This window comes from Seriola dumerili, unplaced genomic scaffold, assembly GCF_002260705.1.
Source record: "Seriola dumerili isolate Sdu_G_001 unplaced genomic scaffold, Sdu_1.0 BDQW01000533.1, whole genome shotgun sequence".
Lineage (NCBI taxonomy): Eukaryota > Metazoa > Chordata > Actinopteri > Carangiformes > Carangidae > Seriola > Seriola dumerili.
Genome location: NW_019174788.1, coordinates 282949 through 305339, shown reverse-complemented (window position 1 = coordinate 305339; position 22391 = coordinate 282949). Strand labels below are relative to the sequence as shown.

At 44.0% G+C, this 22391-nt stretch overlaps 2 protein-coding genes across 2 annotated transcripts in view; both read left to right on the top strand.

Moving 5' to 3' along the window:
* The first annotated feature begins 722 nt into the window (after window positions 1-722).
* On the top strand, window positions 723-10202 carry LOC111235749. Its single transcript, XM_022764274.1, has 7 exons — window positions 723-998; window positions 1727-1848; window positions 2108-2306; window positions 3453-3598; window positions 5659-5803; window positions 8198-8342; window positions 9390-10202. Exons 1-7 carry the CDS (start codon window positions 947-949, stop codon window positions 9475-9477), a joined length of 897 nt encoding a protein of 298 aa, XP_022619995.1. The 5' UTR covers window positions 723-946; the 3' UTR covers window positions 9478-10202.
* Window positions 10203-13276: 3074 nt separating this feature from the next.
* The window catches only part of cadm4 (cell adhesion molecule 4), a 142135-nt gene continuing 133020 nt past the window's right edge, over window positions 13277-22391 (top strand). Inside the window, exon 1 of the mRNA XM_022764269.1 lies at window positions 13277-13636. Coding sequence (XP_022619990.1) covers window positions 13564-13636 — 73 coding nt within the window. The 5' untranslated portion in view covers window positions 13277-13563. The remainder of the gene's footprint in view (window positions 13637-22391) is intronic.

The following is a 22391-nucleotide window of genomic DNA, read 5'->3' as shown; positions in this document are numbered from 1 at the left end:
CATGAAAAGCTACATGGATATAATAGGAAAACTTTTTTTTTCTTTTTTTCCTCAATTGCATAATGAGAAAATAACACCAACATACCATAAATAATCAGGCTTTAAAAATAACCACGAGACCCTAATTATGTGACACATTCACATGTATTTGTTCAATTTTCAAATTTAAATTTAATTTTTTTTATGTTAAAAAAACGTACGTAGGTACGTGGCAGATGCAGCAAGACACAGTTTAATTTCTGACTTCAAGTGGAAAAATTAACATCTCAGAGTGTTATATGTCACTCAATCTATAGATGTCAAGTATAAGCGTGTGTACAACGAACTGTCTCTGAGGGCTTGACAGACTCGCTTTCAATTCTTTCTCCAGTTCAGCTCCGGTTAACAGCTAATGAATCAAAGGTCACAGTAAATGAAGCGTAAAACGTTTGCTTGTTCGGCATTACATATCACGCCAGGAAATTGCAAAGCTCTGTGGCAACAAGTCAAGACTCATTTCAAATTCCGTTGAACGTCTTCAGAAAAAACACCTGCCTCAACAACAACACGCTCCGACTGAACACGTGATAGGTCCGACTTCCCTCAGAGACCAATGACGCACCGGGGAGTGGATTTGATTATTGGAGCAGCAGCAGCACCTCTATCATTTACTGTTCACACAAACAATATTTCAGGCGTGAATTCTCATCAGCAAAGAAAGACCGCAGATATATAATAAGGCTTATTGAGCAATTTATTTTCGGCTGTAGAGTGATCTGCATGAATAATTTATTTGTGCTTTCATAATTTCAGACTATTTTGAATTCACTTCCTGAAAAACAAAGAAATGAAAGCCACACCTACACCCCGTAATAGATATATAGTGAGCAAACTTTCATTTCAGATTAGAAGCTGCGTAGGACATCTTTTTTGCTGATAGCCTATACTGAAAAGGTTTTTCACAGCCATGAAAATACTTCTCCTTGCTGCACTGGTTGCCTTGATTCATGGCAGTTATGGTAAATATGTCTTTTGTGTTGATTTTTTTTTCCTCATGGACTGTTTTACAATCTTCTAAGATAGTAATTTTATCGCTGTAGTTTTAGTCCTCAAGTCTGGTTCTGGTATTTTGTCACGATATATTCGTACAGTTGCTGCTCCTGGGTTTTGTTTTCTTATGTGTGTGTGTGTGTGTGTGTGTGTGTGTGTGTGTGTGTGTGTGTGTGTGTTTGCTCGCCTGTCTGTCTCTGAGTTCGTGTGTCCTCTAGAGGAAACTCTTCAGTAACAGTTGTTTCCCCTTGTGGCTTCAGCACTCAGACTAAAACAGGAAATGTTGGTGAAATTGCAGAGAGACTGTCAAGAAGAACAATTAAATATATTTTATGTAGGCTACTGTTTGCTGAGCATATGAGCGACCTCATATTCAGTTCTTGACTGTGAAATAATATTGTAATCTGTTTGTGATGTGCACTAAATAATGCATGTAGTGAAAGAGAAATTTCCTGTTATGTCAGTAAAGTGGACGAACCTGCTGCTGGTCATGTTGCCCTGGTGACTTTGAGAGTATTGGCAATTTTCCAGCCGGTGACTGAAACAAATGTCAGGAAAAGGGAGAGGTTGTTTTGAAAGTGTTGCCCGGAACAGCAGCTAGGTCCCCATTGCAGGTCAACACGCCTTCCCTCCTGAGCCCTCCATCTCTTCATGTTGTGATCAATAACCCGCATCTGTAATCTCTGTCCACATGCAGCCACTTTGCTCATTAAAGGGCCAACCAACCCAGTTCTGGAGGGAGAGACGATCACACTGGAGTGTCTGTTCTCAGACTCTGAAGTCAACATCAGCCAAGTCCGCTTTGAGATCTTCTCCAAGGTGAGCCGTGGGTGGGTGTGAGGGAAGACACAGGAAATTAGTGATGGATTTCATATGTTCAGCACTCTCCTCTCACCATTATTTGGCCTTGCTTACAACACTGCAGTGGTGGTAAGCAATGCTAAAGTGCTAGAGTATTTTATTGTTGTACTTTGAGGTAGTGTAAAATTTTTATTGTCAATGATCTAATAACTCTTGCAGTTGTGGAAAAGCAGGTTAATCAAAGTTTAAAACTTTATTCTTTTTGTCTCTTCACCAGTACATGCAGAGCTGGCGTCCAGTTTTTGAGCGATCATGGTGCTACTATTCGATGGAAATTGTGCGGACAGCTGACAGTCTAGTGCTGTCCATCCCCCATGCAGGAAGGTACTCTGAGGGGCCCTACCGCTGTGTGTCGGACGCCGAAAATGTGACCGCACCAGACAACTCCTCCCAGCCTCTGGCCTTCAAAGTGAATTGTGAGTTGATATGACTAGGAGCTGTGTGGGGGCTGTCTGCTGAAAGTCTATGAAACAATGAGTCTGTGACACTGTATTTCCCTTTTGCCAAACAGAGAAACTCTCCATTTTTTATATTGTCTGTGTCCTGCAGAGGTCAAAGAGATTTCTACAGGAATATGACAATAAACTAGATAAATAAGTGACTTACAAATAAAATATCCAGTTTCTGAGTTTCACTTCCCAATAAGGAAATGCGTGGCATATCTGAGAATACTGAAATTACTAACAAAGAGGGAAAAATAAAAAACACCTGAATGTACACTGGTCTAGGTGAGAAAACTGAACAGAGAAACTTGCAATTTTCCTCATATTTCCAACCAGCAGGAGGTAAAGACAATCTTTCAGACGCTGTGGACACAGCTTTCCTCACAGTGCGGGATAGAAAAACACATTAATAGTTAATGACACAAGACATATCTATGAAATGCAGCTGCCCAACAAAACAACTGCAGAAAAGTACAGATCCAATGCAAACAATGGTTACCTATGATAGGTTGATTTCAGTAATTTCAGATTTTTTTTTCTTCGCCCAGAGCAAGCACAGGTGTATTACCCTGGTGGGGCTCGAGTTTGAAACCATCAATATAGGATACACAACTGCATGGAACAGCATCCATGGCATAGCTAGTCAGATTATCAGTGTCCTCTATCTCCTCAGTAGCCATCAAATTGACCGTAATGCTGTTTGATAGGCTCCTCAGTCTCATGGGATGAATCAATAAGTGGGAAAGATTAGAATGGTCTGAAGGACTGAAGGAGATAGTGGAGAAGAGAAGCCAGGAGAGAGATGGACCTGGGCCATCTATTGAGATGGAAGAGAAAATGAGCCATTATTCACAACACTGCCTCTCTAAAGACTTCGATAAGATGAAGCCTATTATCATTATTATTGATTGCTTGGAACAGTCTGTGCCACTGGGGGGTATTCATCCTTGAGCCTATACACTCAAATATACTTAAGAGATCTGAGTGTTTACCAGCTGCTACCACTGCATATACATATTCAGTCACATCCCAAACTCTTGACGAAATACCTTCAGCGTACATTAGAGTTCTTGCTTAATTAATGCCCGATCATGCCTCCCCGTTCTCACTGTGATTTAGACATGGGAGAGCTGCTACTGTCCAGGGAGGGCTACACCAGCTACCTGGGTGTCCCACAGGAGCTGAAGGTGCAGCCCGGGGATGACGTGGTGCTGAAGTGCTCTGCAAGCTCATCAGAAGAGCCAAGCTACTTCTGGCACAAAGAGGTGAGGGAGCCTCGGGAACGTGCACAGTAACAGTGTCCTCATTATGCTTTTGGAAACTTGTCTTTCTCTCTCCTGCACTCACTCCCTCCACTTCCGATGTGACCTCTTTATTTTTTTTCCTGTCTTCTTCCAGTCTCTCCAGGTCTCTCTTGGCTTTGTTCAAGCATTCTCTTAACTTTCTCACCTCCTCTAACACATCCCCTTTTCTCTCCCTGACTTTCTCAAGCCACTTGTTTCCCCTTGCCTGTCGTCTCTCCATCCCCTCCACAGAAGAAGCTCTCTGTATTTAAGTGACCAGTTGGCTTAGGCCCACCTCTCACTGGGGATTGCAGCTTGCCCACTTACAGAGGATTAATAGTTTAATGAGGTCTAGACAAGAGCCAGTCAACCTGAAAACAATTATGTGGAGAGATTTCTAATGATTTTTTTAGTGTTTGGTTAACCGGCATTGAATTATTCAACTGGGCTCTTTGCTGAGCTAAGAAACCCTGGCCCCAGGGAAATTAAGACGTCTCAGTGTAAAATGCCATTGTGACAACAGGCATGTAGAACAAGAAAAAAGTTGATGAGCCGGGAGATGCATTGTGCCCTCGTGGTGAGAGAATGGTATTACATTTTCAACATTACCACTACCGCCACTAGATGGTAACAGGTGTAATGACGCTGTGCAACTATGAAGATATCTTGGGAACAGGCCGACGTAATTGCCAAGTTTCCCCTTTTGTCATTCTTCTTGATAAGTCGGCCCGGGGTTAATGTGCTTGTTAAAGGGTCACTGCTAATCCGGGTTTTAAATGGGCTTACGAGTCCAAATCCAATTCACTGGACATTTTATACTGCTAATACTGTTTGTCCCCCACATGATCATATGCAGTGCTTTGTCATCATTTGTTGAATATACAGCAGTGTCATTTTGACAAAGACTAACAGTCATTGTCAGCATGAGTGACAGGTCTGTCGCCTGATGGAGTTGGAATCATTTAGTTCACCGGCACTCATGATTCACCTGTCGATCTGCTCGTGCTGCATTTACATAAGTCGCAAGACCTTTGAAAAAGAGGAATGACACATTCAAGGAAGTGATAAGATGAGGTGGAATGTTTGATGGGAGTGTGTTTGTGTGTGTTTGCTTTTGCCTTTGTGTGTGTGTGTGTAAGCCCACTGTATGTTTGACAGGAATGGATATGGGGCAGAAAGTGGCATCAGAATGGCCCACTTTGACAGACAGTCGCCGTGGGCACATTGGCCCCCAGTAATGACAGCAGGACAGAGGCAGAAACGGGCCACTGCTTTGGGAGCCAGTGGATTTGCATACAAAATGCTGCTTTGGCCAGACCTGGCCTTTATGGGAAATCCTCTTAATTCAGATCCTTTCAAATTGAAATGGACTTTCTTGGCAGGAGCTGCAGCTCCCAGGAGCCAAATCATTTGCATGGTGTAATGTCTTTTTTTTACATTTTTTTTTTCCCCCTCCTCCAGGTTCGTTTGTTTTCCAGTCCTTGTGTATGGCCTATTATTTGTTTCCTCTCGTGTTGGGCTCTATCTCATAATAGTGCTGCTATTTTTGTGTCAACAATTCATCCCGCTCCCTTGCCATCTCATTATGTGTTGTGTTAACAGTGTGTTGTTGCAGCATCATTCTTTGCGGATGATGGTGTTATCTGGGTTATTGACTTGTGTCGATGTGTATTCATTCATCGGGATTATTGCTCAGGTAAATACACTTGATTTGGGATTTTGGAGACTGCTCTCTGAGGGCCACACAGCAGCAGATATTTCTGGCTTTCTGTTTTTGTCCCACTACCATTGCCATTCTCTCTGTTTCTCTGTATCTCCCTTTGTCCCCCTTTCCACAAATCCAAACATAACAGTTTCTGCCTCCTTTATATCTCCTTCTCTCCTCTCCTTCTACACTCGTCTCGTCAACTAGCATTGTTTCTTCTCAGCTTAGCACAATTTTTAATTTGTACTGATTTGTCTCAAAGGGCTGCAAACAATTATTTCTATTTTCTGCCCTTATTTCTTTTTTTCTCTCTTATGTGTCTGTCTTTCCCTCTCAGGGTAGCGACTGGATCCTGCCTTCCTCTAAGCTGACGCTGAAGAAGGTGAGTGCGACGGATGGAGGACTGTACACCTGCATGGCTGAGCATCCTTCCGTGGAGTCACTCAGCAAGAAACGCACAGTCAGCATCACCATACTGCCCGGTAAGAAAAGACTTGAGATCTGTTGCCCTTTGTACTTACTAAGTCTAGAGCAGTTGTTTATCAATTCCCCTTTCAAAGAACCAGTTTGGGAATTTCTTTGTAACTGTTGGGGAATTCAGCTGTCAACGTTCCCTTAGCAACAAAAAAAAAAGGTGTGCTCTTTTTCCTCTTAATCAGCAACGCAAATGTTACCAGAAAGGTCAGGTGTTTGGGTGCAATTACGTCATCAGAAGCATAAGTGGAAGCTGCCATTGGTGTGAAACCTTTAATGTTGTAATTAGGGGTGGGCGATATGGCAAAAATATCATATCACAATTTTTTAAAAATAAAATCACGATTTCGATTTTATCACGATCTTAAATTGGAAAAAGAAAAACAGACAATTTAGACCAAAGAACCTTTCTTAACAGATTTTATTTCAAATAGTCGCAGTTTTGCCTGCATGTGCAAACAACGTAAAGTTTAAGGTAAACAACAACAACATTCTGGTTCGTCGTGTTACCACCCGACGTGCGAACGGTTTCTGTGCAAACTTTGCAAATTACATTTGCTTGCGCTTGATCAGTTGCGGAAAATCCAAACCAATTCCATATAATGGAGGTGGAGTTTTTTTTTAGCGACCAACTCCGTTTGGCTTTCAGCCATCGCTCTCCATGTGCTACCGCTACACACACAAACAAGGAGGCGGGTAGGAAAGTGCGTCACTGCCCGTAATCCGCTATGATTGGTCGGTCAGGTTGACGACGTCAATACGTCTGGTGCGTCGGTGCATCAGCATAGAACTGCAATTTATAGAATGTGCCCTAGACGATCCCACGATCTCTGCAGTTTGAAAGATTGTCTTCACGTTGTAATCCTTCACGATCTAATATCGTCATATCGCCCACCCCTAGTTGTAATTTTTTTAAGGAAGTAATACAGGGTTAAGGTTGAATTCGTCTGGCATGGAATTTATGAAGAAACTAGAAGAAGACAGCGATGGTTCAACAAAGGGAAGTAAAGACATTTATGAAAACACCTCATATTAAAAAGGCGACAAACACATCCTGAATGAAATTACCTCTGAAATGTCAAATGAAAACAGGTGATCATACCAGAGGACATAATGCATTTTAAATATCATAAATAAATGGCAGTGACAGAATGGAGCCAACTTTAAAGGATTAGAAGGATAATTCCAGGATACCACAAAGGAAATGATTTTAAATGACCTTTGATTTTTTTTTCTCCTCTTTTGACAGAACTATCAAGTCAAACATAAGAGCACTCTAAAGCAAACAGTAGAGCGACACAAAATTAGACACAGGCTACTTATGAGCCATAAAAAAAGGAATTTTATTTGTTTCAAAATGATTTAGAGGAAATGATTTTACACACGAGACTTTCTAAAATCGTCCAAAAGTGCCCAATACATGATGATAATAATAGGATTTGACTGACAAAACTCTTATTTCTCATGAAACATGAATATTGTATTTAAGTGGAGGACTAATTTCATTACAGCATTATAGCTAATCCAATTTATAGCACCTCATCTGTCTTCATCATCTTTATCGGTGACCTGTGAGATGACTGCACTGTGTTAATGCACTGCAGTTTTTAAACACCATCCTCTCACCCAGCAGAATTCATAAGCCTTTGTGACTTCAATCGCGGAAATTACGCAACCTCTAAAAATGTAATTAAGCCAATGCATGTTATTTATTATGGGGGGGGGGTTATTTTATTGCTGCTGCAATTGACTCATTGCTCACTGTGCTCCGGTGTCTCCAGTGTCTTCTCTGAAGCACGTGAACTAATGAAAAAGGTAATCATTTCTAGATGCTGGAGTAATATTTGCTCATCCTTGAAGGTATGGTGAGCAAATGTTGCATGTCACTGCTGTTGCTTTGAAGTTGCAACACAATAGCAGTACAAACCTTCAGCAAACAGTCCTATAGCAAACCCATGTGACTCCAGCTGCCAAGAAATCCTCTTAACATAAGGAATTACTGTGTATGTGAGCACACAAAGCGTTGTGTTGTTTGCTGCTTCGAATAGTCATAACCTTAATTTTTTGAGTGTTTACTTTGTCCAGCAGTCCAAAGAAAGGTTTCAGAACACAAGCTCCACATAATCCACTCTTTCAAATGTTATTTACAATTTGGAATTTCATGCACGAAAAGCGGATAATCAGCCAGTTGTTTTTTAAATTGTTACTGGCCGACCATTGAAGATCAGTGCTACGTATGGGACTCTAACTGTCTGAACTCCTGACAGACACTCTTTTCTTCCACAAACAAACAGGAGGTTCAGTTAGAAGCTCTGCCTGGAGGCGTGCGGCTCATAGTTTAGCTGATTTCAGATTCCGTGTGATGCATGTTTCCCTTCATGTCTGACTGATCTGTCCCACAGAGGATGCCCCCTGGTATGAGTCTAGTAATGGCCGTCTCATTTTGATGACCTCGGCGGCGGCTGTGGCTCTCTTGGTGTTCATCCTTTCCGTGAGTGTATTCCTGTGCCGCAGGGCCAAGCAAGCCAGGACCAGCAAGGGACCCATGTAAGAAACGGCTGAATGAGTGTTTGCGTCTGCTCTTCTTTCATAGTAAACAATCACTTTGCACTTTGCTTGTGATCTTCATCTTAAATCATGCTCAAAATCTGATGGATAACACACCTCTGAATGCAAGTGTGTGTGTGTGTGTGTGTGTGTGTGTGTGTGTGTGAGTGTGTGTGTATGTGTGTGTGCGTGCCTGCATGTTTATTTGATTTCTTTACAACGCTTTATCCACACTAACTTAGCCGCAGTCTCTCCTCCTACAGTTTGACTTTATATTACAGATAGGGCTATTGCTGTAATATTTCATTCTGTCTCATGTGACAGAACCAGGGCCATTTCAGTTACAGTGTGTGTATATTGCATGCACCTTGGTGTATAATCGGCATTCTTTTTGTGTATGTGTTGTGTATGCCAAGTATTCTTGCAAAAGAACCTTTCTATACACCTGCAGACTAGTACCTGTATTCCGTTATATGTTTTAAAAGGTATTATCCGCACATATTAAAGTCAGCCTCAGCGGGTCTGACCTACTTGACCCCGTCCTTGATCTCTTTCATGCTCCATCCTCTGCCGTGTGTTTCCACACAAAAGCCTGGGCTAATGGCACCAGGTTTGTGATAGTATATGAAATATAAAAAGGACCACAGCAAGGATAAGAACATTAGTGGAGGTCCTATTAAACCTGTACGCTGACCCCATGCAGCTTCACTCATTAACTTCTTATTCACAGAGGCTAAAAAAAGCCTTTTCAAATGAATTTCCATTTGAACACACTTCTACATGATTCCTGTGTCTTTGCTGAAGAAAAAAGTTTAATCTGTACAAATGTGGCTGAGCATGTGCCACCATGACTATATAAGCATATGTGTACAAAGAGAGACAGAGAGCTAAAGAGAGACAAATGGACTTTCATATCAACAGCCAGGTGTGGCTCCATCGCTCAGTTCGAGTCTATAATTTCTTCACTTATACTTTTCTCGTGCCTACTGGGAGGTCGATATACTGATAATCATGCTCCTCTGTCTTGCCCTCTCTCCCTCTCTTCAGTGATGACCGGTCTCAGAAAAAGCCCATCTACAAAGCCAGTTCGGAGTCCCTACCCTCTGCCTGTGGAGACAAACAGCCTCTGGTGTGACTGCACAGGCAGGTGAAAAGGATGAAGAGGGGAGGGGGGAGGGGGGGTGGGAGGAGGAAGATGGAGTGGGTGGCCAGAAAATGAGGGATGGCATAGAGAGGATACTTAAAGAGGGAGGAAATGGTATAGGGTTATGGATGGTTACATTGGGGGAGGAGAGAGGGAGGAAAGGAGGGAGGTAAAGAGGGGTATTGGAAGACTGTAGGGAGAACAAAATCAAAATCGGTAACAAGCTGGGTGTATGAAAAAAAAAAACTGAAGGGGAAATGACTGCTTTAGGGACACAGAGGCTGCTTGTGGGAGTAGACTGAAGTCATGTGTCTTGGACAAAAAAGGTGGGCAATTTTATCTTCATTTATTGTGCAGTGTGGAAAATGGGGAGCTACATTCTTAGGCAGTACGATGGGAGGATGATTCTTGTGTACTGTAAGAGCTGAAAAGCCTGAACATGCAATTCTCTCCTTTCTGTTGCAAACATAATTGCTCAGCTGTGTATTTTGAATGAACCATTTGGGCGACAGGAAAAGGTTTTATTTTGTTGATTTGTTTTCCTTTCAGCCTTTTTTTTTTCCAAAGCAGAACCAGCTCAAAGGATCTGTGAAAATGTTATTATAATCTCTTTACCATGACAGCTCTCAAGCACATTGCACTCTACTGTTTAATTTAGTGTACTTTGGATTTCTTCTATATTAAATGGCTTTCAGAATAAAATATTATTTACTGTCCTGCTGTGTGCCATTGATTTTGTTCCATTTTAGAGATACAAAAGAGGTTAGGGAATATTGACAATATGGTGAAAGCCAGACATGCATGTGTGCTTGGCTGCACATCTTCTTGATCCGGTGCTCGCTCGCTCTTGCATCAGCTTGTTTACCAACCTTCCCCTTCAGTCTGTAAGACCTCACTCTGAAGCAATGACCTTTACTCAAAGTTCTGTGCCTGTACCTGCTTGTGTTTTTCCCATCTGTCTGTAAGCACAAAACCCATTCTCAGTCAGTTCAGGTCACAAACACTCGCATGAACTAAAGACTCCCACTAACACAGAGTGAGAATAATTGTAGAGTTAGGTTACCTTGAAGCTTTGCCCATTCATTGCAGGAGCAGGCAGGGTTAGCCACTGCTAGTTCTTTTTTAACGTGACTAGATTTAGTCTATTCAGACCCCCCCCCCCCCTTCCCCCACCCAAACGAAAAACAACCATCATAGCCTACAACTTCATCTTTTTAATTTTCTCCTCTGTTGCCTTGTAACCCTTAACGCTGTGCCACAGCACCATCGCTTATTACCATAACCGTGCTCATAATACTGAGAATTTCATTACACTTGTCTGTTGAAGTTATGTAGGGTTTTATGTGGTTTTATTATCGGTGTGTGGTTGACCGTAGGCCGTCGTTAATAATGGGCGAAGTGGCAGTTCAACAATGACACTCTATTAACGGGTGCATGCACCACAGAGCACAGCCAGGATAATGTTATTAAACTGATTATTCAAGCCCCCTGTGCAGCTCGCCTCTGCTGCAGTCATTTTTACAGACTTCTTGTATTTCTTTTTGCAACTCTACAAACTTGTGCTTACGTTATGTTTTAGGTCAAGCCCAGGAAAATAGAGACAACAGAGGTAGGGAGGCTATAACCAAAACAGAGAGACTTTTTTTTTTTTTTTTTTATATATAAAAAAAACAGTCACGCTCTGTTGGGAAAAAATACAATGCTGTAAATTTAAAATGCCTTCCTGCATGTGAAATGCCAGCGAGCACCATTTTGTTTTGGCCTTTGAGTCAGTCATGAGTGAAAAGCGGTGCGCTCCCTTGTGGGCTTTGGTCCAGGGGCTTCATACGGTTGGCCAGAAAAGACAAGATTATGTATCAGAAATTTCACACAGTGGAGCTTTCCCCGAGGTACTGGGCTCTGTTTGGGAGGGAGAGAAGTGTAGTTTACAGTGACATTTTGACCTTGGTAGTGGCTCATGGATAAACTACCAGACAACTGCTTAGGGCAATGCAGGAGCGGTGCACGGAATACCGAGCAGCCCAAGTGCTTTGTCTTTTTCCAGGCGGGGTCCTAACGGGACGAGGGTGCAGATCTGTGACATTAAAGTCAGCAAGTCAGGTAGGCAAACGTCCTGGCTCCCCTCAGCACGCAAGCCGTTATGTAAAGGTGAGTTATACCACACATGGCACCTCGTTGACTAATACACTGAAGTGTCAGACATTTGTATCTGTATGCCATCACCCACTGCTGTTCTGGTCACGGTCACTTGGCTTTGTATGTGCATCCTGCATATGTTGTGTCAAATGGCTGAAAATGAAGGAGTGAAGTTTTCTGGTGAAGCAGGTGTTTTCCCTCATTACTTCCTGACAATGCCCCATCTGGTGCGGGGGAGCTGCTGCCACCGACTCCCTGCCAAGTGGGGAACAAACACTCGCAGAGAGGCTGACAGGGAAAAATGGGATGGGATGGGAATTGGGGGAATGAGCAGGGCAGACATTATCCTCGCCAAAACAACAAGGTTAGAACTGGAGTCAAGAAAAGAAAGTCGTTTGGTGGCGAGAGCCTGGAGCTGAGACTTTAAGATTTCACACAGATCCGTAAGTCGAGGTCAGATATGAGGCGAGAGTTCTAAGCAACTTTAAGGAAGTCAAGGATAGAAGTATTAATATTAATGCTAACAGACTGCTTTGATGCTTTACTGCCTGACTCAACTTTTCTGAATGTTTGAACCAAACTGACCGAAGTGTCTGGAGGATTTGTGACAGATGAGAGAGGCGCCAAAGCAGATTTGAGACCCATGACGTGCTATATCTAATGTTGCCTGAGGGGGGCGCCAAAGATACAGTTTCAGAAAGATGCCCTCAGGCCATGGAGGCTAGAAGCCCATGGTATAACACTAGATTAGGGGGTGGGTGGGGGGTGTAGAAAGAGAGAAACAATTTTCATAATGGAGCCGCGCTATCTGACTGGAAAACACAATTATGGGCAAACTGTGGCCACAGCATGAGGGTAAAGTTAAAGAGCCCCTTTAGCAGGACCTAATAGGCCCTGACTACAGATGAGCAGAAACACTGGCTCGTCCGGAGCACAAGTTTTTGTTCCGGGCCATTACCATTATTGTGAACGGTGATTTAACTGTATACAGCTTGGTCTGTTCCTGCTCTCCTTCATGAGTCCTATGCACATTTTGGAGACAAAGCAGCTTCTGCAACAAAATGTCCCCAAACTCCACTACACCTCGAGGCTGCTGCACATATCAGACGATTTGACACGGAGTTTTTCTTTTTTCGTGAAAATAATTACAGTTTGCCATCATATCAACCTTAAAATGTGGAAACGGTGAGTCCACCTGATTACTAACATGCAGATGAATCAACTCACATAATACACCCAACTGATTAATCTGCACAGTCTGTTCCCAACTGACTTCAGAATACAATGCATGATTGCGATATTATTGTCTCTTCCAACAACAAACATCTGTTTCATTTTCGTCATCTTAATCATTGTGCCACACATCCTTTTCGGTCGGTGGAACTGAATTTGAAATAAATTGGTTATTTGCGTCGGGAAATTAATGTTGGTTATCAATCACATTTAGAGCGAACTGATTTCAATTAATTGGAAGATACAGCCCCCCCCCCATTTCTTTTTTTAAAGCCCAGCCCCTCTTTCTCATCCGCACACCCCTCCACCTGCTCCTGCTCCCTGCAATTGGTCAGAATGACACACGGGTCCGCCTTATTGGCAAGCTTTTAAATATATTTACAATGTAAAGTAACCAAGAAAAACCGGCCAAGCCTTCACATTCCGGCATCCGGAGAGGGAGAAAGTGGGTGTGCATGAGAGGGAACATTACTATGTAAAGAGCTGCTGTTACGCACTGAGCGTTTGATAAAACACACACACACTCGTTCACGCACAGTCGTACGCGCGCGCACTCACACTCATACACACACACACAAACACACACACACATACACACAGACGCTGAAGGCGCTGTCGGAGAGTGGACCTGCGGGTTCATGTCACTCTGATTTCTCCAAGGAAGAGGAATACTGAGCAAGAGATCAGAGGGGAATATCAGCGACAGCGATGGCTTTCGCGACCGTGTGGAACTACTGCGTCCCTCTCACCATCATCACAGTCGCCTGCTTGGTGCGCACTGGTAAGGCTCGAACCACGGAATGAATGAGTGTGATGTGAATGAAAAGAGTGTTACGCCGTTTCGATGTGTCGCGCAAGTTTTGCCCCAAGTCTTCTAAAGAAGAAGCCGAATGACGCTTAGAAAAACGCACCGGCTCGATTTGTCAGGAAGGGGGGAAAGGGAGGAAGGAGGAGCGCACCGCGGGACGAAAACACGTGCAGATATTTCAGTTTACAACCATGCTGCGGACCACTATTAGTATTCACCACTGGGTAATTAGACTCAAACCCCTTTGCGCAAATGTGGTCTACATCCGTGCTGCTACTTGGTTATGAGTCATTGTGTTGACCACTTATCGAAAGTGAGAGGGTGGAAAGACCCTGAAACACCCCAACACAGGAGCAAAAGTGAAAGGCGCAGGCTCACGGTTACTTTTTACCCACGCGGAAATATTAAGAAAATGAAATCACCGCATGCTCTTGTCGACCTTTATGTGTCATAAAATTTTGGTTGTTTTTTCCGGACTGGCGGTGATTGGGATGTGTTGTATGTGTGTGTGTGTGTGTGTGTGTGTGTGTATGTATATATATATATATATATATATGATGGGACGCGAGACTGTGACATATGCCGCCTGTGCATACAGCTGTGCATGTAGCCTACAGAGCTCCGATTGAATATTCCGACAGCCACATGAGCGACTACAAATGTCCGCAGTGGACCAGACATGTGTCACACACCAGACTCAGCAGTGGTGTCTGTTACTGCGTTTATATTCTGCAGTAGTGTGGGGGAACTGAAAGGACCTTTGAGACCTCACCTTATCAGCGACAATAACATCTAACAATCTATTACAAAGCCTTCGAATGGCACCTGCAGCGCCTCTGCTGCTTTTATTCTCCCCACTGGAACATCTCAGCCTGGGATAGTCCTGCATCGCTCCCTTGTAGGCATCATATATTTCATGGTCACTACCCTATAACAAGTGCATCTGCTGCAAAAAAAAAAAAAAGAAAAAAGAAAAAGGGATTTGGATAAGACTCAATCATAAGTCTGAGCAACTTTAGCCTCATGGTATTCTGTGCCATCTGCTTGTATGTGGATTGAAATGCAGACTCGCAACAACCCTTATTAAATTTCACCAAAAGCTTCAGTGATTCTGACGGAACCAGAATGGTAACGAGGAAGTGCACACTGTTGTTGCTCCAAGGGTTTTGTGTTCTGTGCTTGTTGTGCTCTGTGGGGCTTTGTTTACGTTGTCCTGAGGCAGTGAAAGGGTTAAGTGCTGGGTCGGGCATTGTCACGGTCAGACCTGTGCTGTGCTGTTGTGATGATGTCTCTTGTTTATAAGGGAGCACTCTTTTCCTCCATAGACGTTCTCCTGGTTGCACTGATAACCAACCTCACCATGGCCTGTTTATTGATTTCTTCTCATGTGTGTGTGTGTGTGTGTGTGTGTGTCTATTTGTATATCTGCTCCAAGAACAGTGTATGGTTCATTTTTATGCATGAGTGTGTAGGCATTTGTATTTTACTAAGTACTGTGAGATTTTTATGTGTGTGTGTGTGCTGTCCATTTCTGAATATGCTTGTGTGTTGCATGTAAATGTGATTTATGTGTGTGTGTGTGTGTGTGTGTGTGTGCTGCTTACAGTGCCGGGTTTTGCCTGAGCTGCAGGCAACCTCTGCTGGGGGCTGCTCACTGATCACTGTCATTAATCTAGCCACTGACAGGGGCTGGGAGAGACAGGGGGCCTGGGGGTGGAGGGGCGTTACAGGCAGGGAGTGGATGGAGGAAGGAAGGAGAGGAGGAAGTGTAAAGATGGTCTGTTTCTGAACACCTAGCAGATGTGCACGTACACCTTACGTGTGCTTTTAAAAGAAAAGCTATTTCTGATAACAAATCATCACGTCTTGGTGATTTTCTTTTCCTCCAAAGAGAAAAAGAGCAAAACCAATTAAGAGAAATGGAAAAGGGAGAGAAAAAGTGGGAGGGGATGGTGGTTGTTATTATGCTAGGATAGAGATGGACAGATTGATTGGGTGGATTGACGGATGAGCGGACAGATAGCTTGAGAGGGTGCTGTGAAGACGGCGAGGCCTCGAGACTTGGCCCTCCTCTTGTGTAGAACGAAGGAGAGACGGAGCGATGGAAAAGATGGGGAGAGCGAGAAAGGCAGAAAAGAACGAGGGAGTAGAGGAAGAGTGGGAGAAGAAAGGCAGAAAGACTTCACAGTGTGTCTGACGGGCAGGCCTGAGGGACCCACATGCACACATACACACATACACACAATCACTCACACACACACACACACGGAGTTAGCGCTGTGTGTTTGTGCGCGTGTGAGTGCATGGCTTGTGGGGGTGGCTGATCCACAGCAGCTGTGGGCCAAACTTGCACTCCACGTACGTAACAAATGCGTTTAACTCCACCTCTGCTGCCTGCCCAGCCTTAATCGCTACCACACAACCCTCCATCACTTCCATTCTTCCGCCTCCTCCCCAGTCCTCTCATATGCCTCCATTACCACCTGCCTTATCGCTGTGTGCATTAAATCACCTCCATTTGTTTATTTGAATGTGTGCAATGAGAGCCATCCGTTTGAGCTTGTTTCCCATCATGCAGTTTGGACCTTGGCTGGGGCTCTGGCGGGTTGAAAAACGGCAGCAGTTGGACGTACTTGTGGGAGGAGATTTGAATACCAATTATAGCTGGTATATGTGCGCAAGCGTGTGTGCACACACACACACACACACAAACACACAGAGGCCTTGCATAAATCAATGTCGCTGTAAGTCACAGAAGGGGGAGGCCTGGCGTGTAAACACAAACATCAAGGAAAAATGCTGTACACACAAAAACTAAAAACATGGACGTGCATGGGCGCACACATCGGTGCGGAAGCACATGTGTACACATACATGTTGCCTTTAGACAGCTTACGTAGTACATTAGAGTGTCTTTTGAACACAGGAATAGGACTGCTTATGCAAGAGTTTGTCTGAGCCCAATTGCAGTTTTTGATGCTTGTCAGACGCAGTTTGCATCATGCCAGAGTTAAGATTGCTTTTTTACTTCCCTCCACATTGCGCTGGGCTTGCTATTTCAGCGTCTTTCTTTGTTCTCTAATGCGCTGAAAAAGTCTTCACCGTAAGCCAAGGTTTATCCTTTGATCCAAACCTTGGAGGGTAATTCACCCCCAAATAAAATAAACGTTGGCAATTTAATTAAAAAGAGCGAGACCTTCCTCCCTTGCTCTCCTTGCCCTGCCATCTGCTGGATCATGGTGTAAATTTGAGCCCAGTGCACAATCAGATTTCACTGTTACATTCTTTTTTTTTCTTCTTCTTCTTCTGTGATTGCATGTCTTTTGTAGGTCTAAATAATTGGACAACCTGCACTTGGCAGACAGTACTGGCATGCCCGTCAACACAAGAGAAGCTGAAATGAGCCTTTTCAAAAAAAAATATGCTGCCTACTTCTGTCGTGCACGGCCCTGTTTGATCAACTGATGCAGTCTTAAAGGGTCCTGACAAGGGTGGCCCACTATCTCAGCTGAGCAACTGCCTTGGCATAAGCTCCATAAACAAATTGGACTGTATCGCTTCTTGGGCAAGTCACGACTGAAAGAGTTACAGAGCTTAGTGTGGGCTGGTTTTATTCTCCCTTGGGGTTTTATAGGTCCATTACTCAGAAGCAGAAGAAGTTCCTAGGTTCAGTGCAGGTGATGTATTTTACAGTAATTATCTGCTAATCTGCCCCCAGTCTTCAATGCAATCCATAACTCCTTGTTTTGAACTGCTGTTGTTTTGTGCAGTGATTGCATCTCAATAACCCCCTCTAGCATTGTAGACAAGGTCCAGAGAGGATTTTATTTTTACTCTGGCTGTAATGGAAATAAAGGGAAATGAGACAAGTCATTTTGATACCACTGCAGAAATGCATCATATGACAAGGGCATCACACATCCCTGTTCATATCCTGTTTACAGCACTGTGTTTTGCAGTCATGGAGAGGTTCCTGCACAAACAGAATACGTGAGGCACAGTGATTGAAAGGGACACACAAAAGACACCAATTGGTAATTGGAGCCTTATATCTCATTTGACCATTTGTTTAATTGTCCATTAGTGAAACTTTCTGTCAATCTAATCAGGCCAGCGCTAATGTAAAAACACTCTTTATAGCTGCCACCTCATCTCCTTCCCATTACTATTCCCCAGACAGTGGTGCTTGTGATTATCATAATGGTGATCTATGTCGTCCTTACGTGTCTCTCTCTCAGAACAACTGGCGTTTCACCAACTTTGCCGCTGAAGTTTTTTAATGCTGAGTAGGATGCCAAGGACGTCTCCTCCATTTGCTGGCATCCGAAGCTTGCCAATCAATCCACTGCTCTCTAACGCCATCTGATCTGATTGGCTCGGTACAAAAGTTAAACGCCCCCCCCCCCTCCATATTGTGACCTGATGTCCCCTGAGCCAGCAGCTTTCCTCTTGCCGCTGACCCCTCTCACTGTATATTTGTCTTTGCCATGGGAGTGTGAAATCAGTAAACAGCGAATCCCTCCGCGCTGCTACCTGGCAATGCACACAAAGGCAGTTGCTATGTGTTCTCTCTACTGGGGTACAAGGTGTACTTATGTTTAAAGCGAGTCAATGTTGAATAGCGGTCAGGGAACAGAGACAGAGGGAGAAAGATGGTATCCTGAGTCTGAAAAAACATTAAAACACTAATGCCATGGGGTGAGCATTCCTCACTATTGGTGCCGCAGTTTCCATGACTAAGAATAAACGTTTATAACTCCTGCTTGGCCCGGGGCTTGTTTAACAGCCTCCCTCGCTGCTGTGACACCTGTCTCCACAGTTCCCACAGGGCGCAGTGCTAACGTGGCCAGACAGCGGCCTCCAGTAACGCTGGTAACCAAGGTGATTATCCTCACTCAGGCACTGCGACGGAGCTCTCACTAGCTGTGATTGGACGAGAGAGGCTGATTGAGCTGAAAAGGGCAAGTGCTGAAAATTAAAGCGCTGGAAACTCCTTGTATCTGCCAGCTCAGAGGCTAATACACATCTCATCTGGAAGACAAAGTAGATGATGATGTTGATGTAGAGGCGGGAGGAGGGGCGGATGGCTTGTAATGAGGTGCATGTACAGGGGCAAGGAGGATCAGTAAGGGATTTAAACCCAGGTGAAACTGTCAAGTCTGGGTATGGAGGTTTCCAACAAGACCCCATTTCCCTTTCCCCTTGGGAGGTCGGTGTGTCCAGTGGAGGCGAGCTGATGAAGAGTGACCAGGCTTAGCTGGGGCACGGAGGGACTGATGGGGTCAGAGAGAGGGGGGGGGAGAGATCACTGGCTGCACAGTGTATAAAAGAGTGAAGGAAGACAGCGAAGAGCGAAGGGAAAGCGCCAGGGGCATGCGTCACAGACCAGTGAAGCAAGGAGGAGCGGAGCAGAGGAGAAAGTCAGGCAGAGAGGAGTCCAACAAACGAGTGAATGATTGCAGGATTTCAGCTTTAAAATGGAGGGGTGTAACAAAAAAAAAAAAAAGACAAGGGTGAGAGGGAGAGACAGCAACTCCTGCCACACTGAATGACAGATTTAGAGGGCTGAAAATGTTGAGGAAGGAGAGAAGGGGGACATTAAGAGGGTGGGACTGAAGCAGAAAGTACAGGGGTGCAGGGTGAGGAGGAGGAGGGGAGGGGGGGGGGGGACAGAGAGATGGATGGTGATACATAGAGATAAACAGGGAGAGAGGGCGAGCGCTGTGTAGGTGACCACTCCAGAGAGACAAGGTGTCATGATCGATGAGGTCACAATACACACACACACACACACACACACACACACTTCGCAGACACAAGCGAACAAGTGCTTGAAATTGTTTCCCAGCAGCTCACGGCCAGTCCGTCCTCCATCAGCGAGGCTGCGCAGTATTTGGGCTCAGAGCATTAAACACCCACACACGCACAGGGCTATTAATCTGTCTGCCATTTAGAATCCCTCTTCATATCATCGCCATTAATAGGTTCGCTTTGATGAGATTGTTGGATGCTGAAAATTGCCAGTCAAAGCGGTGCACTATCTACTGGGAAATCAGATGGAGATTTTCCGAACGCGGACACAACAACGTTGAAGGGGCCTCAGATGAGTTTTCTATCTTAGAAAAGTCTCAAAGTGTCTCTCCCATGAGCGGCGAATTCATTTGAGCTGTGACCACGTCTGGCGTAGATAAAGTGGTCGTGTCAGATGCAGCGGTTACAGAACCCTCAGTGATGACATATTGTTTGTTCGAGTGTAATCATCATATTAATGAATGTCTCAAAAGCATTTTGAAGTTGAGGGAAAAAAAAAAAAGGATGAGGAATCCATTTAGTAAAAGATGATCACATCTTTGTTTGATTATACGTCTTTACGAATGTTGCAGAAAGCCACACATTCCTGGTTACTATAGGCACTTTAAAAACTGAGTGCTATCTCTCAATAAAAGACAAGTGATAACAGCAGCTGCCAATAGATCAAACTCAGATTACCCAGGTCCATTCTGGACTGATGCCAAGTTGTTGACACAGCTACTGGGAAAAAAAAAAAAAGAAGCTTCCATTATACTTCCCGGACGTGGCTCTACGCTCTCCCTGCCGCTCGTCTGTATCTGTGTCTTCTCCTCTTTATCGGGCACAAAGACAAGAACCTCAACATCAGGAGCAGCAAGCTTTCATCCACTTCATTAGCAAACCGTAAACAACCATTAATTAGCGACAATTAATTAGCAGCACATGAAAACAATCCTTGGAAAGTTGGCCGCTCTCAAAGACCACCAAGCCACTTGTAGGCAGGAATAAGTGAGAGAGAGAGAGAGAGAGAGAGAGGGACAAAAGATGAAGAAAGAGAAGGGGGGGGGGGCAGTAGAGGGGAAAAAGCCTGCGGTCATGCTTAATGTGCTGGGGTGAGATTTACCGCAATGATTTGCTGGGCTCTTTTGAGATTCATAAGGTCATCAATTCATGCTCTGCTTTCAGCTGGGCAAAACAAAAGTAAGGCTAGCAGCCGTCTGCACTGAAGTAAAGAGAAAAGAAAAGAAGCCCGACCAAAGTGGATTGGTGCTGTGATTGTTTCTGCACAGATTGTTACAGTTGGCAACGCCACTTAAAAAGTGGCCAAGCACCAGCGACCTTGAGGAAAGCTCTGGCTGATTCCCTCCCATGACTCATTTTCTCCTGAGCAGCTAAAGGGGGGGGGCGTTTAAGTGCATGGCTGCTGATTCACCTTATGGCCGCTCGCAGGTACAACCCCTCACCTCTCATAAAGTGCACCAGCAGATTGAAGCGGTGGTTTTATGTCCACAGACGTGTTTCTATCTCCGTGTCCATCTGTCTGGTGCCGCAGAAGGACCGTGTCTTTCCTTCCTGGCCGCCGCAGTAGAAGAACGGAACAGCCGCGCGGTCTGTGACACTGAGTGAGTTTGACACAGGCCTGGGGCTGCGGGCGCAGTTGCGGAGAAACGGCGGTTCATAGCAACTGCCACCTGCTGGGCTACACTGGTGAATTGAGCTGTGAAGCAGCTTGCAGAGGCCAGTGGGGTTCTGTGGTCGGTACCCAAGTCATTTTTAGCTTTTGTGGACCATGTAGCCATGGACAACAAATGGTGTTTGTGTCTGCTATATAGATCGTACTGTCAGAAGAGCAGCACAGTACACACAGCAAGACACTCGCCTCGACTGCATATACAGTAACATTCTTTATTGCAAGAGAAACTAATAAAAGAAAGCTGTGGGGGAATGTGCTTTCATTCTTGATTATTTTTTCTCTTCCCAAGGGCCAAGATGGCTGCCATCTGTCCTCCCCTTTTATTAGAGCAATTCTGTCTGCTGTTTTAGCAGTCACCAAGCTTACATTTAGCTGTATGTCTGAATCATCAAGATTTATATCAGGGAATAAAAATGTGTCTTCTTTTATTCAGTGTTAGAAAAATATTTGACAAACATCACGTTTACGAGCGCTAGACATCACTCAGATAGTATTGCACAACATTAGTGTAAACTTAAACAGGATGAATTTTCGCTGTGGTTATGTCAGGTCAGTATGAAGCAAAACCTCTTTGATGTTCGCTTTGTTAGACAGGAAATTGAGGCTGCTGAAAATTGTGAGGACTCCAACGCTCTGAGCGAAGGAAGTTTGAGCCTGCAAAGGAAAAAACCAAAACAAGAAGTTAATTTCTCGATGTCAGGATTGGATCAACTGATGTAACGAAGACACTTGACTCTGGATACCTGCAAGTTTCATCAACGTAGATAAAGTATTTTTTCAAAGATTCGATTAGTGTAGACAGACCAATTTCAAAACTGAAAAAAAAGGAGTCAACTCATTAGAGAACACGGTTTGTTTTTTTGTTTTTGTGTTGTTTACAGTGGAAATGCTGAAATAACATTTTAGTACCAAGATTACACTTAATTATACTGACTTTCTCAGCATTATTTTCTATGTCTAATGCAATGAATTCAGGGGTTTAGTTTGGTAACAGCACTACTTGTACATGCAGTTATAACTGATGCTTATTTACCATGGAGATGGATTTTACTTATGCCGTGGGGAAAACGATTTATGAGCTTATGGGGAAAATTAAAAACAAACATAAACCATTGGTAATTAAAAAGCAGGTTGATCCCAAATGATGACTGATGTATAAATCACTGGTTGTGTTACAGAATTGTGCGCAAATCTGGGCAAAGCAGGCAGGCAGGTTGGCAGGTTAGCTTATGTGCATGCACTCGC

Coding starts and splice junctions, on each gene's coding strand:
- LOC111235749 (XM_022764274.1), top strand. CDS start 947: ATGAAAATACTTCTCCTTGCTGCACTGGTTGCCTTGATTCATGGCAGT. Junction 2,307..3,452: donor TCTGGCCTTCAAAGTGAATT/GTGAGTTGATAT, acceptor ACTGTGATTTAG/ACATGGGAGAGCTGCTACTG. Junction 3,599..5,658: donor GCTACTTCTGGCACAAAGAG/GTGAGGGAGCCT, acceptor TTTCCCTCTCAG/GGTAGCGACTGGATCCTGCC.